Raw genomic sequence first — 14,894 nt, forward strand, 5'->3', positions numbered from 1 at the left:
ACCAGCAGTACCTGCTGCTGGCTCATTCTGTTGAGCAGCCATGTCCGTGTCATCTTTCAGAGCATACTGTCACTTTTTATTTATTTAGAGAGGAGTTTTGCTCTTGTTGCCCAGGCTGGAGTGCAGTGGCACAATCTCAGCTCACCGCAACCTCCACCTCCCGGGTTCAACCGAATCTCCTGCCTCAGCCTCCCGAGTAGCTGGGATTACAGGCGCCCGCCACCCCCTGCCTGGCTAATTGTTTTGTACTTTTAGTAGAGACGGGGTTTCACCATGTTGACCAGGCTGGTCTTGAACTCCTGACCTGAAGTGATTCCCCTGCCTCGGCCTCCCAAAGTGCTGGGATTACAGGTGTGAGCCATCGAGGCTGGCCCTGAGTCTTTAAACAAGCATTGCTACTACTATTTTTCCAGGGGGACCAGCCCAGAGCTGTTTCTTCCTTCAATAAACTCTGCTACTTAACCCTTGCTGTGTGACTCTTGGCTGAATTCTTTCTTCCAAGTTAGACAAGAACTAAGGATTCCGGCAGTTCCTGGTAACAACACCTCTGTGGTAACCAGGGCAGAGAATAAAGTGCCAAGAAACATAGGGTTAATTGAGTTTGGATAAAATGAGATGACATTCAGACACCCTGGGGTCCCTGCCTCCCGGGGACCAGCCAGCATCCTCTCTCACCTTTCTTGTCCGACATGCTCACAGCCAGAATCTCCCACGTGGTGATGGAGTCTTTCAAAAATATATTCATGAGCTTCGTGGAGATTCTGGATGGAGAAGAGGTTGGGGCATTAGGAGATGTCATCTAGCAGGGTGGTAGAGGGGAAGAGCTGGTGCAGAGGGACCCCGAGGGACAGGCTGGAAGGGTCTGGGGGTGCCTCCATATAGGTCACCCAATTCCTGATTTTTCTAGGTTGGGCTGTGGGGTTGCACTGTGATTCCGGAGAAGACAAGAGATAGCAGGTGCATGCAAATTAAGTGGTCTGACTCTGGGGTGGGTTGCATCGGGGGTACCCTGGCCTTACCCATTTTTAGGTTGCTCTTTCAAGTCCTCAATGTTCCACAGCCAGCTCTCTGGGAACTCGCTTCGGGAAACAATGTTCTCTTCTGCAATGATGTCCTCATCCAGGTTACCTGCAGGGGGTTTAGATCTACATTTAGAACAGAGCAGGCCAGGCACCATGGCTCATGCCTGAAATCCCAGCACTTAGGGAGGCCAAGGCAGCTGGATCACTTGAGGCCAGGAGTCAGAGACCAGCCTAGCCAACATGGTGAAACCCATCTCTACTAAAAATACAAAAATTAAGGCTGGGCACGGTGGCTCACCCCTGTAATCCCAGCACTTTGGGAGGCTGAGGTGGGTGGATCGCTTGAGGTCAGGACTTTGAGACCAGCCTGGACAACATGGTGAAACCCCATCTCTACTAAAAACACAAAAATTAGCTGGGCGTGGTGGCGCATGCCTGTGATCCCAGCTACTCTGGAGGCTGAGGCAGGAGAATCACTTGAACCCAGGAGGTGGAGGTTGCAGTGAGCTGAGATCACACGACTACACTCCAGCCCAGGCGACAGAGACAGACTCCATCCGAAAACAAAAACAAAAAACAAACAAACAAAAAAACAAAAAACAAACAAAAAAAGAGCCGAGCTACTTCCTCAGCAGTCGCACCTTTAGATCCTACCTCTGCCCAGGAGGGATTCCTAGCAGTGAAATACATCCTGGACATGGAGGACTGCAGGATGAATTTTCATGAGCCCCAGACACATTTGCCTTGGGAACTTCTTCTCCATAAAAAAAAAAAACGAAAAATTATATCCCACAAATGTACTGGTATAAGGACATATCCAATGCAGACTAGATTATAGTCATTCCTTTCCCTTTGATTTTTAAAGAAATGAAAGCATTTGGCCAGGCACAGTGGCTCACATCTGTAATCCCAGCACTTTGGGAGGCCGAGGCAGGTGGATCACTTGAGGTCAGGAGTTTGAGACCAGCCTGGCCAACATGGCAAAACCGTGCCTCTACTAAAAATATGAAAATTAGCCAGGCGTGGCAGCAGGCACCTGTAGTCCCAGATACTCGGGAGGCTGAGGCAGGAGAATCGCTTGAACCCAGGAGGCAGAGGTTGTAGAGAGCCAAGATTGTGCCACTGCACTCCAGCCTCGGTGACGGAGTGAGACTCCATCTCAAAAAAAGATAATAATAAAAGAAAGCAGGCATGTACATATGTGCCTCTAAAGGATCATGGTCCTGAGAAACCGTGTCTGCTTCCTCTGAGGAATTTGTCCATTCTGAACATGACTAGGTGAGCTGAGAACATTCCCAGACCTGGTGCAGAACACTGAAGAAGCGGTGGCCTTTAAAAACCATCTAATACAAAAATTAGCCAGGTGTGATGGCATGCACCTGTAATCCCAGCTACTCGGGAGGCTAAGGGACGAGAATCGCTTGAACCCAGGATGCGGAGGTTACAGTGAGCCGAGACTGCGCAACTGCACTCCAGCCTGGTGACAGAGTGAGACTTCCTCTCAAAAAAAAAAAAAAAAAAAAAAAAAATCTCGATAGGCTGGATGTGGTGCTATCATCCCAGCACTCTGAGAGGCCAAGATGGGAGGATGGCTTGAGCCCAGGAGTTTGAGACCAGCCTGGGCAACACACTGAGACCCTCTCTCTACAAATAATAATTTAAAAATTAGCTGGGCATGCTGGCATGCACCTGCAGATCTAGCTACTCAGAAGGCTGAGGATGAGACAGAAGGACAGAAGGACCCCTTGAGCCCAAGAGGTTGATGCTGCAGTGAGCTGTGATCGCACCACTGCACTCCAGCCTGGGCGAAAGAGCGAGACCCTGCCTCTAAATAAATATATAAATAAACAAAAACAGCTTCACACTACCAGCAAGTAAATGAAATTAGACTGGACTAGGCTTTGACTCAAATTGCACTTTCCTCAAACATGATAGACAGGCTTTAATTGGGTTCTGGATCTCCATAACAACAAAGTAGGTGGAATCCCTTTAAAAATATATATATTTTAATATTTTTCAGCCAGGCACAGTGGCTCATGCCTGTAATCCCAGCACTCTGGGAGGCTGAGGCGGGCGGATCCCCGAAGGTTGGGAGTTCGACACCAGCCCGGCCAACATGGTGAAACCTCTTCTCTACTAAAAATACAAAAATTAGCCGGGTGTGGTGGCAGGTGCCTATAATCCCAGCTACTTGGGAGGCTGAGGCAGGAGAATCACTTGAACACAGGAGGCAGAGGTTGTAGTGAGCCAAGATTGCGCCACTGTACTGAAGCCTGTGTGACAGAGCGAGACTCCATCTCAAAAAAAAAAAAAAAAAAAAAAAGTTTTCGTCCATACAAAGTCTCACTATGTTGCCCAGACTACTCTCGAACTCCAGAGCTCAAGAGATCCTGCTGCTGGGATCACAGGCGTGAGCCACTAAGCCCAGCCCAAAGTAGATGGAATTCCTAAAAGAGATACCTGAATTTACTCATACTCTGGAATAATCAATCTGAGTGCCTTGGGATAGTAACATTTAGCCATTCTTTTTCTGACCCCCAATGGGCTAAAGGAATTACACAATTCTGGGGAAAAATAAAACCCACCATCCATCTGGATGTAAACCATATTTCAGCAGACCAGACTTTTTGTCTAATTTTCCCAGTGGCCCTCACACTATCGCCCCTTTGTGAAGGAGATCATTCTAAATTTGCTTGAATTTTTTCTTTTCATTTTCGTTTTCTTTTTCTTTTCTTTTCTTTTTTTTTTTTGAGACAGGGTCTTGCTCTGTTGCCCAGGCTGGAGTGCAGTGGTGTGATTTTGGCTCACTGACGCCTCCATCTCCTGGGTTCAAACAATCCTCCCACCTCAGCCTCCTGAGTAGCTGGGACTACAGGTGTGCACCACCACACCTGGCTAATTATTTTATTTTATTTTTGTAGATATGGGGTTCTGCTATGTTGCCCAGGCTGGTCTCAAATTTCTGGACTCAAGCAATCCACCCTTCTCGGCCTCCCAAAGTGTGGGCATTACAGGTGTGAGCCACCGTGCCCAGCCAATTTTCTTTTTCCTTTCTTTTTTTGTTTTGTTTTGTTTTTGAGACGGAGTCTTGCTCTGTTGCCCAGGCTGGAGTGCAGTGGCACAATCTCAGCTCACTGCAACCTAAACCTACCAGGTTCAAGCGATTCTCCCAGCTCAGCCTCCTGAGTAGCTGGGATTACAGGCGCCTGCCACCTCGCCAGGCTAATTTTTGCATTTTTATAGAGACGGGGTTTTACCATGTTGGCCAGACTGGTCTTGAACTCCTGACCTCAAGTGATCCACCCACCTCGGCCTCCCAAAGTGCTGGGATTGCCGGTGTGAGCCACCATGCCCGGCCAATTTTCTCTTATTATAAGGTAAATTTCTCTTTGTTTCACTTAAGACTTATTTGACATGAGATCTGAAGTCTCATCTTATTCAAAAACTGAATGCGTGAATGAATGAAGAAGGGCTGCCTGTTAACTCATCGAGTTTGGCAGTTCTTTCTGGAAGGCCACGCAAATTAGTTTTCTCTGGTGAAGCCAAACTTGGAACTCACCTTAGCCTTCCCATTGGTAATTAGTGTGTGACCAGCTGCATCATCTTTCTAGACTTTTCCCTCAGACCTCAAATGTCCTGGGCACTGGTGATGTCAAATTCAGACTGATGGGCGGGGCTGGGATGACCTTCCCAGGCAGGAAACTGCTGTACCTTCAGGCAAGGGCCCTTCTGCCCATCAGACTAGGCCTTTCTCCTCCCTCAGGCCTGGGCCTCCTGGCTCCTCATCTGAAGGCCTCTGTCCCTTCCAGACAGGAGTGTCCCCTCCCCTCGGACGGGAGCCTCCTCCCTCTCAGATGGGCATCTACACTTCTCCGACTTGATCCTCCCCTCTTCAGACCTGGGTCTTCTCTACCTCACGCTGGCAGGGCATCACCTCATCTGCATCACCCTCAGACAGGGTCCTCCTCTCCCAACAGACAGAGGCCTCCTCCTACCCCCTCAGACAGGGGCATCCTCCCCCCTCAGACAGAGGCCTCCTCCCTACTCAGAGAGGGACCTCCTCCCCCATCAGACAGAGGCCTCCTCCCCCATCAGACAGCGGCCTCCTCCCCCATCAGACAGAGGCCTCCTCCCCCCTCAGACAGCGGCCTCCTCCCCCATCAGACAGAGGCCTCCTCCCCCCTCAGACAGCGGCCTCCTCCCCCATCAGACAGAGGCCTCCTCCCCCCTCAGACAGGGGCCTCCTCCCCCATCAGACAGAGGCCTCCTCCCCCCTCAGACAGGGACCTCCTCCTCCCTCAAGGCCTCCTCCCCCCTCAGACAGAGGTTTCCTCCCTCCTCAGACAGGGGCCTCCTCCCCCCTCAGACAGAGGTTTCCTCCCCCCTCAGACAGCCGCCTCCTCCCCCATCAGACAGAAGCCTCCTCCCCCCTCAGACAGCGGCCTCCTCCCCCATCAGACAGAGGCCTCCTCCCCCATCAGACAGAGGCCTCCTCCCCCCTCAGACAGCGGCCTCCTCCCTCCTCAGACAGGGGCCTCCTCCCCCATCAGACAGAGGCCTCCTCCCTCCTCAGACAGGGGCCTCCTCCCCCATCAGACAGAGGCCTCCTCCCTTCTCAGACAGGGGCCTCCTCCCCCATCAGACAGAGGCCTCCTCCCTCCTCAGACAGGGGCCTCCTCCCCCCATCAGACAGAGGCCTCCTCCCTCCTCAGACAGGGGCCTCCTCCCCCATCAGACAGAGGCCTCCTCCCCCCTCAGACAGGGGCATCCTCCTCCCTCAGACAGAGGCCTCCTCCCTCCTCAGACAGGGGCCTCCTCCCCCATCAGACAGAGGCCTCCTCCCCCCTCAGACAGGGACCTCCTCCCCCATCAGACAGAGGCCTCCTCCCCCCTCAGACAGGGGCCTCCTCCCCCATCAGACAGAGGCCTCCTCCCCCCTCAGACAGGGACCTCCTCCTCCCTCAAGGCCTCCTCCCCCCTCAGACAGAGGTTTCCTCCCTCCTCAGACAGAGGCCTCCTCCCCCCTCAGACAGGGACCTCCTCCTCCCTCAAGGCCTCCTCCCCCCTCAGACAGAGGTTTCCTCCCTCCTCAGACAGGGGCCTCCTCCCCCATCAGACAGGGACCTCCTCCCCCCTCAGACAGCGGCCTCCTCCCCCATCAGACAGGGGCATCCTCCCCCCTCAGAGGCCTCCTCCCTCCTCAGACAGGGGCCTCCTCCCCCATCAGACAGAGGCCTCCTCCCCCCTCAGACAGGGACCTACTCCTCCCTCAAGGCCTCCTCCCCCCTCAGACAGAGGTTTCCTCCCTCCTCAGACAGAGGCTTCCTCCCCCCTCAGACAGGGACCTCCTCCTCCCTCAAGGCCTCCTCCCCCCTCAGACAGAGGTTTCCTCCCTCCTCAGACAGGGGCCTCCTCCCCTCTCAGACAGCGGCCTCCTCCAGCACCACGCCCCCCAGACAGGGCATCCTCCCTCCTCAGACAGGAGTCTCCTCCCCCATCAGATGGACCCCCCGCCCCCACCCCGTGGGACCTACTCCTGGCCAGGCCCAGGTGGCTGGCCCGCGTGTGCTGCCGCCGCAGCTCTGTCATGTAGTTGCAGCAGTCCAGGAAGGCCTTCTTGCACGCCTCGCCCAGGGAGATGAAACGGGTCCGGCGCTGGCACGAGAACCTCATGCGGTTCTCCCGCATGCCGTCCTCGCAGCACTTGCGCAGCTCCTTGGGGTACTTGCCGACTGCGGGAGCACATTCCCCCAGGCCACACCCTCAGCCTGGGGCCGGCAGCAGGAGGGACGCGGGATGGACCCCAGGGAGGACTTCGCCGCCAGGGCCTCCCCTCCTCCCTCTGTAGCTCCTGCACGGCCAGGGTGGGGCTCAGGGGCAGGAGTGGGTAGGAAAGGCTCCCACCTTTGTCCATTCTCTTCTCTGTGAGCTGCACCGAACGGCGTCGGCGGGTGGCTGGCTGCGGGCACTGAAGTTCTGCAGGGCAGGCGGACCGAGGAGAAGATGGATGAGGCACCTACTAGGTGTCCTCGGTTCACCCCTCACGATCGTGTGAGGTGGGGGTGTTCCTGCTCCCATTTGATGGAAGAGCAAACTGAGGCTCAGAGGGGAGGGATTTACTAGGTGGTGGTGGAGGCGGGGCTTGAACCCAGGCCCCCGGATTCCAGAGCTCTGCTCCCAGCATCTGGGAGGTGGAGGAGCTGTCTGTGCCTGCACTGGCCCCTGGCGGCGACCTCACCTGCCCTCTGGGCGGTCTGCTGGCCGGTGCTGCTCGTGAAGGTCAGCCCTGCATCCGAGAAGACACCGGCGTAATCCTTCCCACTGCCCGGGGTGCAGCCGATGTCTGCCTTCTCCACCACGTCCCAGATCTGCGGGGGGCATAGGGGTGGCAGGACGCAGGGAGGCCAGGCTGACAATTGGGATCCCCCACATATGCACCTTCGTATCTCTTCCCAAATGACCCCACCCTGTCCCGCTCTCCTCTCCCCCATTCCTGCTTCTGCCCTTCCTTTCTCTCTTTCTCTCCTTCCTTCCTTCCTTCCTTCCTTCTCTCTCTCTCCTTCTCTCTCTTTTTCTTTCTCTTTCTCTCTTTCTCTCTCTCTTTTTATCTCTTTCTTTCTTTCTGTCTTTCTCTCTCTCTCTCTTTCTTTCTTTCTTTCGAGATGGAGTCTTGCTCTGTCACCCAGGCTGGAGTGCAGTGGTGTGATCTCCGCTCACTGTAACCTCCAACTCCCAGGTTCAGGCGATTCTCCTGCCTCAGCCTCCTGAGCATCTGGGACTACAGGTGCACGCCACCATGCCCAGCTAATTTTTGTATATTTAGTAGAGACGGGGTTTCACCATATTGGCCAGCCTGGTCTCGAACTCCTGACCTGAAATGATTCGCCTCTCTTGGCCTCCCAAAGTGCTGGGATTATAGGAGTGAGCCACCATGCCCCGCCCTCTTTTTCTTTTCTTTCTGTCTTCTTTCTTTCCCTTCCTTCTTCTCCCTCCCTCCATTCCTCCTTTCCTCCTTCCTTTGCTCCTCCTTTCCTTCCCTCCTTCTCTCCTTCCCTCCTTCCCTCCTTCCTTCTTTCCTTCCTTCATTCTTCATTCCCTCCCTCCCTCCCTTCCTCTTTATCTCCTTTCCTTTCCTTTCTCTCTGTTTCTCTCTCTCTTCTTTTTTTTTCTCCTTTCTTTCCATTCTTTTTTTTTTTTTAAGTTGAGATTTTCCACTGTCTCCCAGGCTGGAGTGCAATGGTGCAAGCATAGCTCACTGCAGCCTCAAATTCCTGGGCTTAAGCAATCCTCGCACCTCCGCCTCCTGAGCAGATGGGACTGCAGGCATGCGCCATCATGCCCGGCTATTTTAAAATTTTTCTGTAGAGTTTGGGTCTTGCCATGTTGCCCAAGCTGGTCTGGAACTCCTGGCCTCAAGTGATCCTCCCATCTTGACCTCCCAAAGTGCTGGGATTCCAGACGTGAGCCTCCCCACCCGGCCTCCATTCCAGATCTTACCTCCATTCCCCCTCTGATTCCATCCTCACTCCTGATCCCAGGCCAACCCCATCTCCATCTTCGTCCCTACTCCGGAAACCTTCACCACTGGATGACCCTGGGCGTGCTGCCACCGGACTCTCAAAGCCCCAGTTGAAAGTGTCCAATTCTCAGCTGGGCGCAGTGGCTCACGCCTGTAATCCCAACACTTTGGGAGGCCGAGGCGGGCGGATCACAAGGTCAAGAGATCGAGACCATCCTGGCCAACATGGTGAAACCCCGTCTTCACTAAAAATACAAAAATTAGCTGGGCGTGGTGATGGGCGCCTGTATTCCCAGCTACTAGGGAAGCTGAAGCAGGAGAATCGCTTGAACCTGGGAGGCGGAGGTTGCAGTGAGCCGAGATTGTGCCACTGCACTCCAGCCTGGTGACAGAGAGAGACTCTGTCTCAAAAACAAACAAACAGAAAAAAAAGTCCAATTCTCATGACCATCCGCAGTTGGAACCCATGTCCAACCTCATTCCCATCTTCAGCTTCAACCATCCCTGTGTCTGGTCTGCTCCGATCTCTGCTTTCAGCCCACGCCCCCCACTGCACTGCCCTCTCCAGTCCCACCCACCTCCCCCAGCCCCAGCTCTGTGCCTCCGTCTCTTCTCAGCAGCCTTGGGTCACTGGCCCTTACCTTACTCTGCGTCAGTTTGTTCTTCTTATTCAGCACGAACACGCCCTTGTCCACGGCCACCAGTCCCACCCGGGCCCCGTGGTCACCCTCTATCTTCAGGGTCATCTGCTGCCCAGGTACAGGCTGCCGGTCTTCTGTCTGGCCGCTTTTTACCACCAGCTGTGGGGAGGGCAGAGACGCAGAAAGAAGTCAGCCCTGGGAGAGAGGAGTGCCTGGGATGGAGGGGGTGCTGGACTAGAGTGGAAAGACAGAAAGGTTGGAGGGAGCCGTGGGGGTGGGGAGTGGGGGAGAGAGAGAGAGAGAGAGAAAGGGAGAGAGGGAGGGGAGAGAGAGAGAGAAAGGGAGAGAGGGAGGGGAGAGAGAGGGAAAGGGAAAGAGACAGGGAGAGAGAAAAGGAGAGAGAGGGAGAGAGAAAAGGAGAGAGATAAAGAGAGAGAAAGAGAGAGCGAGAGAGGGAGAGAGAGAAGGAAAGAGAAATAAAGAGAGAGGGAAAGAGAGATGTAGAGAGAGGGAAAGAGAAAGAAAAACAGAGACAGTTGAGAGACAGAGAGGGAGGAGAGAAAGGGAGAGGAAGAGAGAGAGAAAGGAGAGAGAAAACGAGAAAGGGAAAGAGAGAGAAAGAGGAGACAGGGAGAGAGAGAGAGGAGTAGGGAGAGGGAGAGAGGGGGTGAGCGAGCCCAGGGCACACTTACCGAGCCCACGCAGGAGTCCTTGACGTCCACCCACACGGAGTCGGCCACCACCTCCCTCTGGCCGCTGGCGCCGATCAGCGTGTAGTATGCCACCAGGCGGAAGGAAGGGATGAAGTCGGTGGTGATGGACAAGGGCAGCACCACCAGGTCCTGGCCCGGCTCTCGCACTTGGCGTCCCGCCTTCAACAGCTTGCCCTTGTTCATGATCTGGGGGGACAGGCTGGCATCAGGCTGCGGAGGGTGAGTGGGAGGGAATGCAGGGAGGGATCCGGGATGGGGGAAGGGGTCCCGGGGGTGCGGAAGAAGCAAGGAGGAGGCGGGGGCTGAGGTTTCCAGGTGGCCACGGACCAGGTAGGTGTAGTAGCCGATCTTGGCCTCGTGGGCGCGGTCCATTCGCAGGAGGAAGTTGACGTTGAGGGTCTCCCCGGGTCTGAGCTCTGTACGTGGCACTGAGAGATGCAGGTAATTGTTGGAGTTGCCCACGGTGCTGTAGGGCTGAGCCTGCATGGTCCTGGTAGCCTGCTCTGCCTCCGAGAGCTCCTGCTTCTTCGTGCGCACCTGGGTGGGGAAAGAGGGATGCATGCTGGTCGCCGCCCAAGGATACCCACACCCGAATCCCTGAGACCTGGGAATTGGTGTCCTTTATTAACAAAAGGGACTTTGCAGATGGGATTAAGTTAGGGATCTGGAGATGGAATCATTATCCTGGATTATGTAGATGGAGCTAATGTAATCATAAGGGTCTTTATTAAGCAGGGGCAGGGGAGAAAGGAGAGACAGAGACAGAGAGAAAGAGAGAGACACTGGAAGATGCTATGCTGCTGCCTTTAAAGGGGGAGGAAGGGGCCATGAGCCAGGCCTTTAGGGTGCCCTTGCGACACTGGAAAAAGCAAGGGAGCGAACTTTCCCCCAGAGCCAGGACTTCTGACCTCTCAAACTACAGACCCATAAACATGTGTTGCTTTAGATCACTAGGCTGTGGCCATCTGTCATGGCAGCCCCAGGAAATTCATGCACAGGCTGAGCACAGTGAGGGGTAAGTGGGGTGCGCAGCCTGGGAGCTGCAGAGGGACTGGGAGGCCATCTGCAACCTCCGCAGCTGTCGTGAGCCTTGCTTCCCTCCCAGTGAGGGGCAACAGCGCCACGTGCACAGAAGCCAGAACTGAGACCACCTCACAACAATGGGCCTGTCCCAAACACTACACAACCCTCCTTGTGAGATTCAGACTCCTTCCCCCGTGGGAGTGGAAAGATTGTGCATGGATGGAGCGCCTCTCCGTGTAAGTGGAAGGAACACGGCATGCAGGAGGAAGATTCCTGTTTCCTCAAACTGTGGACCCCTCTATGCAGACAGCAGGACCCCACTGTGCAGGACAGAACCCCTCTAGGCAAATGAGAATGTTTATGCAAATGGCAGGACCCCACTGTGCAGGAGAGAACCCCTCTATGCAGATGAGAATATCTCTATGCAAATGGCAAGATCCCACCGTGCAGCAGAGAACCCCTCTATGCAAATGAGAATATCTCTATGCAAATGGCAGGATGCCACTCTGCAGGAGAGAACCTCTATACAGATGAGAATATCTCTATGCAAATGACAGGACCCCACTGCGCAGGAGAGAACCCCTCTATGCAGATGAGAATATCTCTATGCAAATGACAGGACCCCACTCTGCAAACACCAGGACCCCTGTACCGTCTTCCCAGTGATGGGGTTCTGAGGCTGAGCCCAGACGCACCGTGATGCTCAAGGGCTTCTGGCTGGGGTGTGTGTTGATGCTGAGTTTGGCCATGCCGTCTCCTTGGGTTAGAGACTGCACAGCGTCCTCACCCTGGACTGCCACGGGGACTCGGTAGGCTGGAGAGCCATCGGGGTTCGTCACGAACACCTGTGATGTGGGGTGCAGGTGGGGGAAGTTCAGGCAGGCTCAGGGGTGTGGCCGGTGTCCCCGAAGGGAGGAGTGGGACCTCTTCCCGCCCTGGGTCTCACCATGAGGTCAAAGGGCATTCCTGGTTTGAAGTACTTGGGTGTCTTGGTGAAATGGATCTGGTAGGGAGAGGTCACGATGGGGATCCCGCTGCGCTCCGCCTGCACCATGTCACTGCCTGAGGGGACCAGCTGTGAGTGTAGGCTCCTGGGCCACCCCTCAGGATTAGACCTCCTCCCTCAGAATGGACCCCACCGTCAGACTAGGCCTCCTCCCTCAGAGTGGAGTCCACTTTCATACTGGGCCTGTGCCCCCATCAGACTGGACTCCACCTTTATACTGGCCTTGCCTCCTCCATCAGACTGGGCACAGACTTCATACTGGGCCTGTGCCCCCATCGGCCTGGACCCCACCTTTATACTGGCCCTCCCTCCCCCATCAGACTGGACCCATCTTTATACTGGCCCTGCCTCCCTCATCAGACTGGACACAGGCTTCACACTGGGCCTGTGCCCCCATCAGCACGGACCCCACCTTTATACTGGCCCTGACTCCCCCATCAGACTGGACTCCATCTTCATACTCGGCCTCTGCTCTCAGACTGGGCCTACCCCACCAGACTGCACCCCACTTTCACTCTGAGCCTCCCTCCTTAGACTAGGCTTTCTCTTCTGACCTGGTCTCCCCTCTCAGACCGGCCCACTTGGTGGTCCTGAGCCTGGCCTTCAGACTGAGCCTCACCTGAGTGCAAGATGACGGTGACAGACACGTACAAAGATTTCCCCACCAGGTCTTCCGCTCGGGGGTTCTGCACCCCGTCCAGCAGTACCTTCCGGCTCAGCACGGCGTCCCCCGAGCCATCCTCAATCTGGGAAGGGAGAGGAGGGCTCAGAGAGGGGAGCCGGCTCAGAGGAGGCGGGGACTGGGACAAGGATCAAAGTGGCCTCTGTCTGTGGTACCGGAATGCGCTTGAGGGATTCAGGCAGGGAAATCCTCTGTTCGCCATCCTGGATCCCGAAGATGACAAAGGCAGTTCCCTCCACTTTCTTCCCGTAGAGGAACCTACGGGCCAGACAGGGAGGGCTTCAGGTCTGTCCCTCCTGGAGAACGGGATCTCCCCTAGCTTCTCCTGCCTGTGCTGAAGACTGGAGCCCCCAACCCACTGCTGGCCTCTCACCTGGCCCCACCCCCAGCCCCTCACCTGGCCCCACCCCCAGCCCCCCACCTTCCCCACTCCCAGCCCCCCACCTGACTCCACCCCCCAGCCCCCCACCTGGTCCCACCCCCAGCCCCCCACCTGGTCCCACCCCCAGCCCCCCACCTGACTCCACCCCCAGCCCCTCACCTGGCCCCACCCCCAGCCCCCAGCTGACTCCACCCCCAGCCCCTCACCTTACCCCCACCTGCAGCCTCCCACCTGGCCCCACCCCCAGTCCCTCACCTGGTCCCACCCCCAGCCCCCCACCTGGTCCCACCCCCAGCCCCCCACCTGACTCCACCCCCAGCCCCTCACCTGGCCCCACCCCCAGCCCCCAAGCTGACTCCACCCCCAGCCCCTCACCTGACTCCACCCCCAGCCCCTCACCTTACCCCACCTGCAGCCTCCCACCTGGCCCCACCCCCAGTCCCTCACCTGGCGGTGATGGTGACCTCCAGGCCCTTCTCGTTATAGATGTAGTAGAATTTCTCTGTAGGCTCTACTATGACCTCGAAACTCGGCAGCACTGGGGGAGAGACGGCGTTGGTGGGGCCGGCGCTGGGCCAGGCGTTCTGGGCGCTGCCTCCCCCCAGCCCCTCCTCCTCTTACCGTACTCCTTCACCTCAAACTCAGCGGAGAAGACCTGCTGCGGTGAATTTTCATAGTAGGCTTGGATCTTCCACTGGCCCATGCTGTGAGGAGGGCGGATGAGTGGTCTGCTCAGGCCTCGAAGCCCCCCCCCCCGCTCCCTCTCCTGGGATAGGGGAGCCCTGAGCCCCCTCCTCAAGAACCCGACATACTTGACGAGTTCTGGAATGTCCCAAGACAAGGGCAAGATGCCAAACTGGTTCTGAGAAGACAAGGAGTCCTGCTTGACCGGGACGCCGTCCGGGTTCTGTGGGAGGCAGGAGGGAAGGATAGGGGATAAAGTGGTTCTTCAGAGGCTGGGCTTAGCCTCTCAGCTCTCCCTGACCTCTCTGTGTCTGGACATTGTCTGTGCACAGTGTCTACTGTGGTTAAGAACAGGGACCTGGGTGGGCGCGGCGGCTCACGCCTGTCATCCCAGCACTCTGGGAGGCTGAGGTGGGCGGATCACCTGAGGTCAGGAGTTCAAGACCAGCCTGGCCAACATGGTGAAACCCCGTCTCTGCTAAAAATACAAAAATTAGCCAGGCATGGTGGTGGGCACCTGTAATCCCAGCTACTCAGGAGGCTGAGGCAGGAGAATCGCTTGAACCCGGGAGGCGGAGATTGCAGTGAGCCAAGATCACTCCACTGCACTCCAGCCTGGGAGACAGAGTGAGAATCTGTCTCAAAAAAAAAAAAAAAAAAAAAAAAGGACCTGAGTCAGTCAACCTTAGGTTTGAATCCCTACTGTGCCACTTACAAGCTGTGTGACCCTGGGCAAGTTACCTAACCTCTCTGTGCTCAATGTGCAAATCTAGAAACAGGAGATAATAATGGCACCTACTGTATTGGCTTGGGATATAGTTCGTATGAGTAGGGGCTCATTTTTTCAGTGTCTGTCTGAATACTAATAACTAGTAGTGTCATTTCATTTGCTGCCAACATTTAAACATCATGAGACATCACTGCACCACTGCACTCCAGCCTGGGTGAAAGAGCGAGACCCCATCTCAAAAAATAATTTATTAGGGCGAGCGCAATGGCTCAAGCCTGTAATCCCAGCACTTTGAGAGGCAGAGGTGGGAAGATTGCTCAAGGTCAAGAGTTCAAGACCAGCCTGGGAAACACAGCGAGACTCCATCTCTACAAACAATTTTTAAAATTAGCTGGATGTGGTGGCGCACGTCTGTGGTCGCAGCTACCCTGGAGGCTGAGACAGGAGGATCACGTGGGCCCAGGAGGTCAATGCTGAAGTGAGCTGTGATTG

The 14,894-nt window shown here is 55.6% G+C and overlaps 1 protein-coding gene across 2 annotated transcripts in view; it reads right to left on the reverse strand.

Moving 5' to 3' along the window:
- The window catches only part of C3 (complement C3), a 42,552-nt gene that overhangs the window by 22,546 nt on the left and 5,112 nt on the right, over nt 1-14,894 (reverse strand). Inside the window, exons 5-19 of one of the 2 annotated variants that reach the window (XM_024236762.3) lie at nt 13,801-13,895; nt 13,610-13,692; nt 13,436-13,526; nt 12,762-12,864; nt 12,544-12,670; nt 11,865-11,980; nt 11,614-11,763; nt 10,223-10,432; nt 9,875-10,081; nt 9,183-9,341; nt 7,261-7,390; nt 6,927-6,998; nt 6,557-6,754; nt 1,020-1,128; nt 676-761 (exon numbers count right to left, since the gene is read on the reverse strand). In XM_024236762.3, the coding sequence (XP_024092530.3) occupies nt 676-761; nt 1,020-1,128; nt 6,557-6,754; nt 6,927-6,998; nt 7,261-7,390; nt 9,183-9,341; nt 9,875-10,081; nt 10,223-10,432; nt 11,614-11,763; nt 11,865-11,980; nt 12,544-12,670; nt 12,762-12,864; nt 13,436-13,526; nt 13,610-13,692; nt 13,801-13,895 (1,936 nt within the window). The remainder of the gene's footprint in view (nt 1-675; nt 762-1,019; nt 1,129-6,556; nt 6,755-6,926; nt 6,999-7,260; nt 7,391-9,182; nt 9,342-9,874; nt 10,082-10,222; nt 10,433-11,613; nt 11,764-11,864; nt 11,981-12,543; nt 12,671-12,761; nt 12,865-13,435; nt 13,527-13,609; nt 13,693-13,800; nt 13,896-14,894) is intronic. The other variant, XM_024236763.3, reaches the window with a different exon arrangement.

This window comes from Pongo abelii, chromosome 20, assembly GCF_028885655.2.
Source record: "Pongo abelii isolate AG06213 chromosome 20, NHGRI_mPonAbe1-v2.0_pri, whole genome shotgun sequence".
In the NCBI taxonomy this organism is placed as follows: Eukaryota; Metazoa; Chordata; class Mammalia; order Primates; family Hominidae; genus Pongo; species Pongo abelii.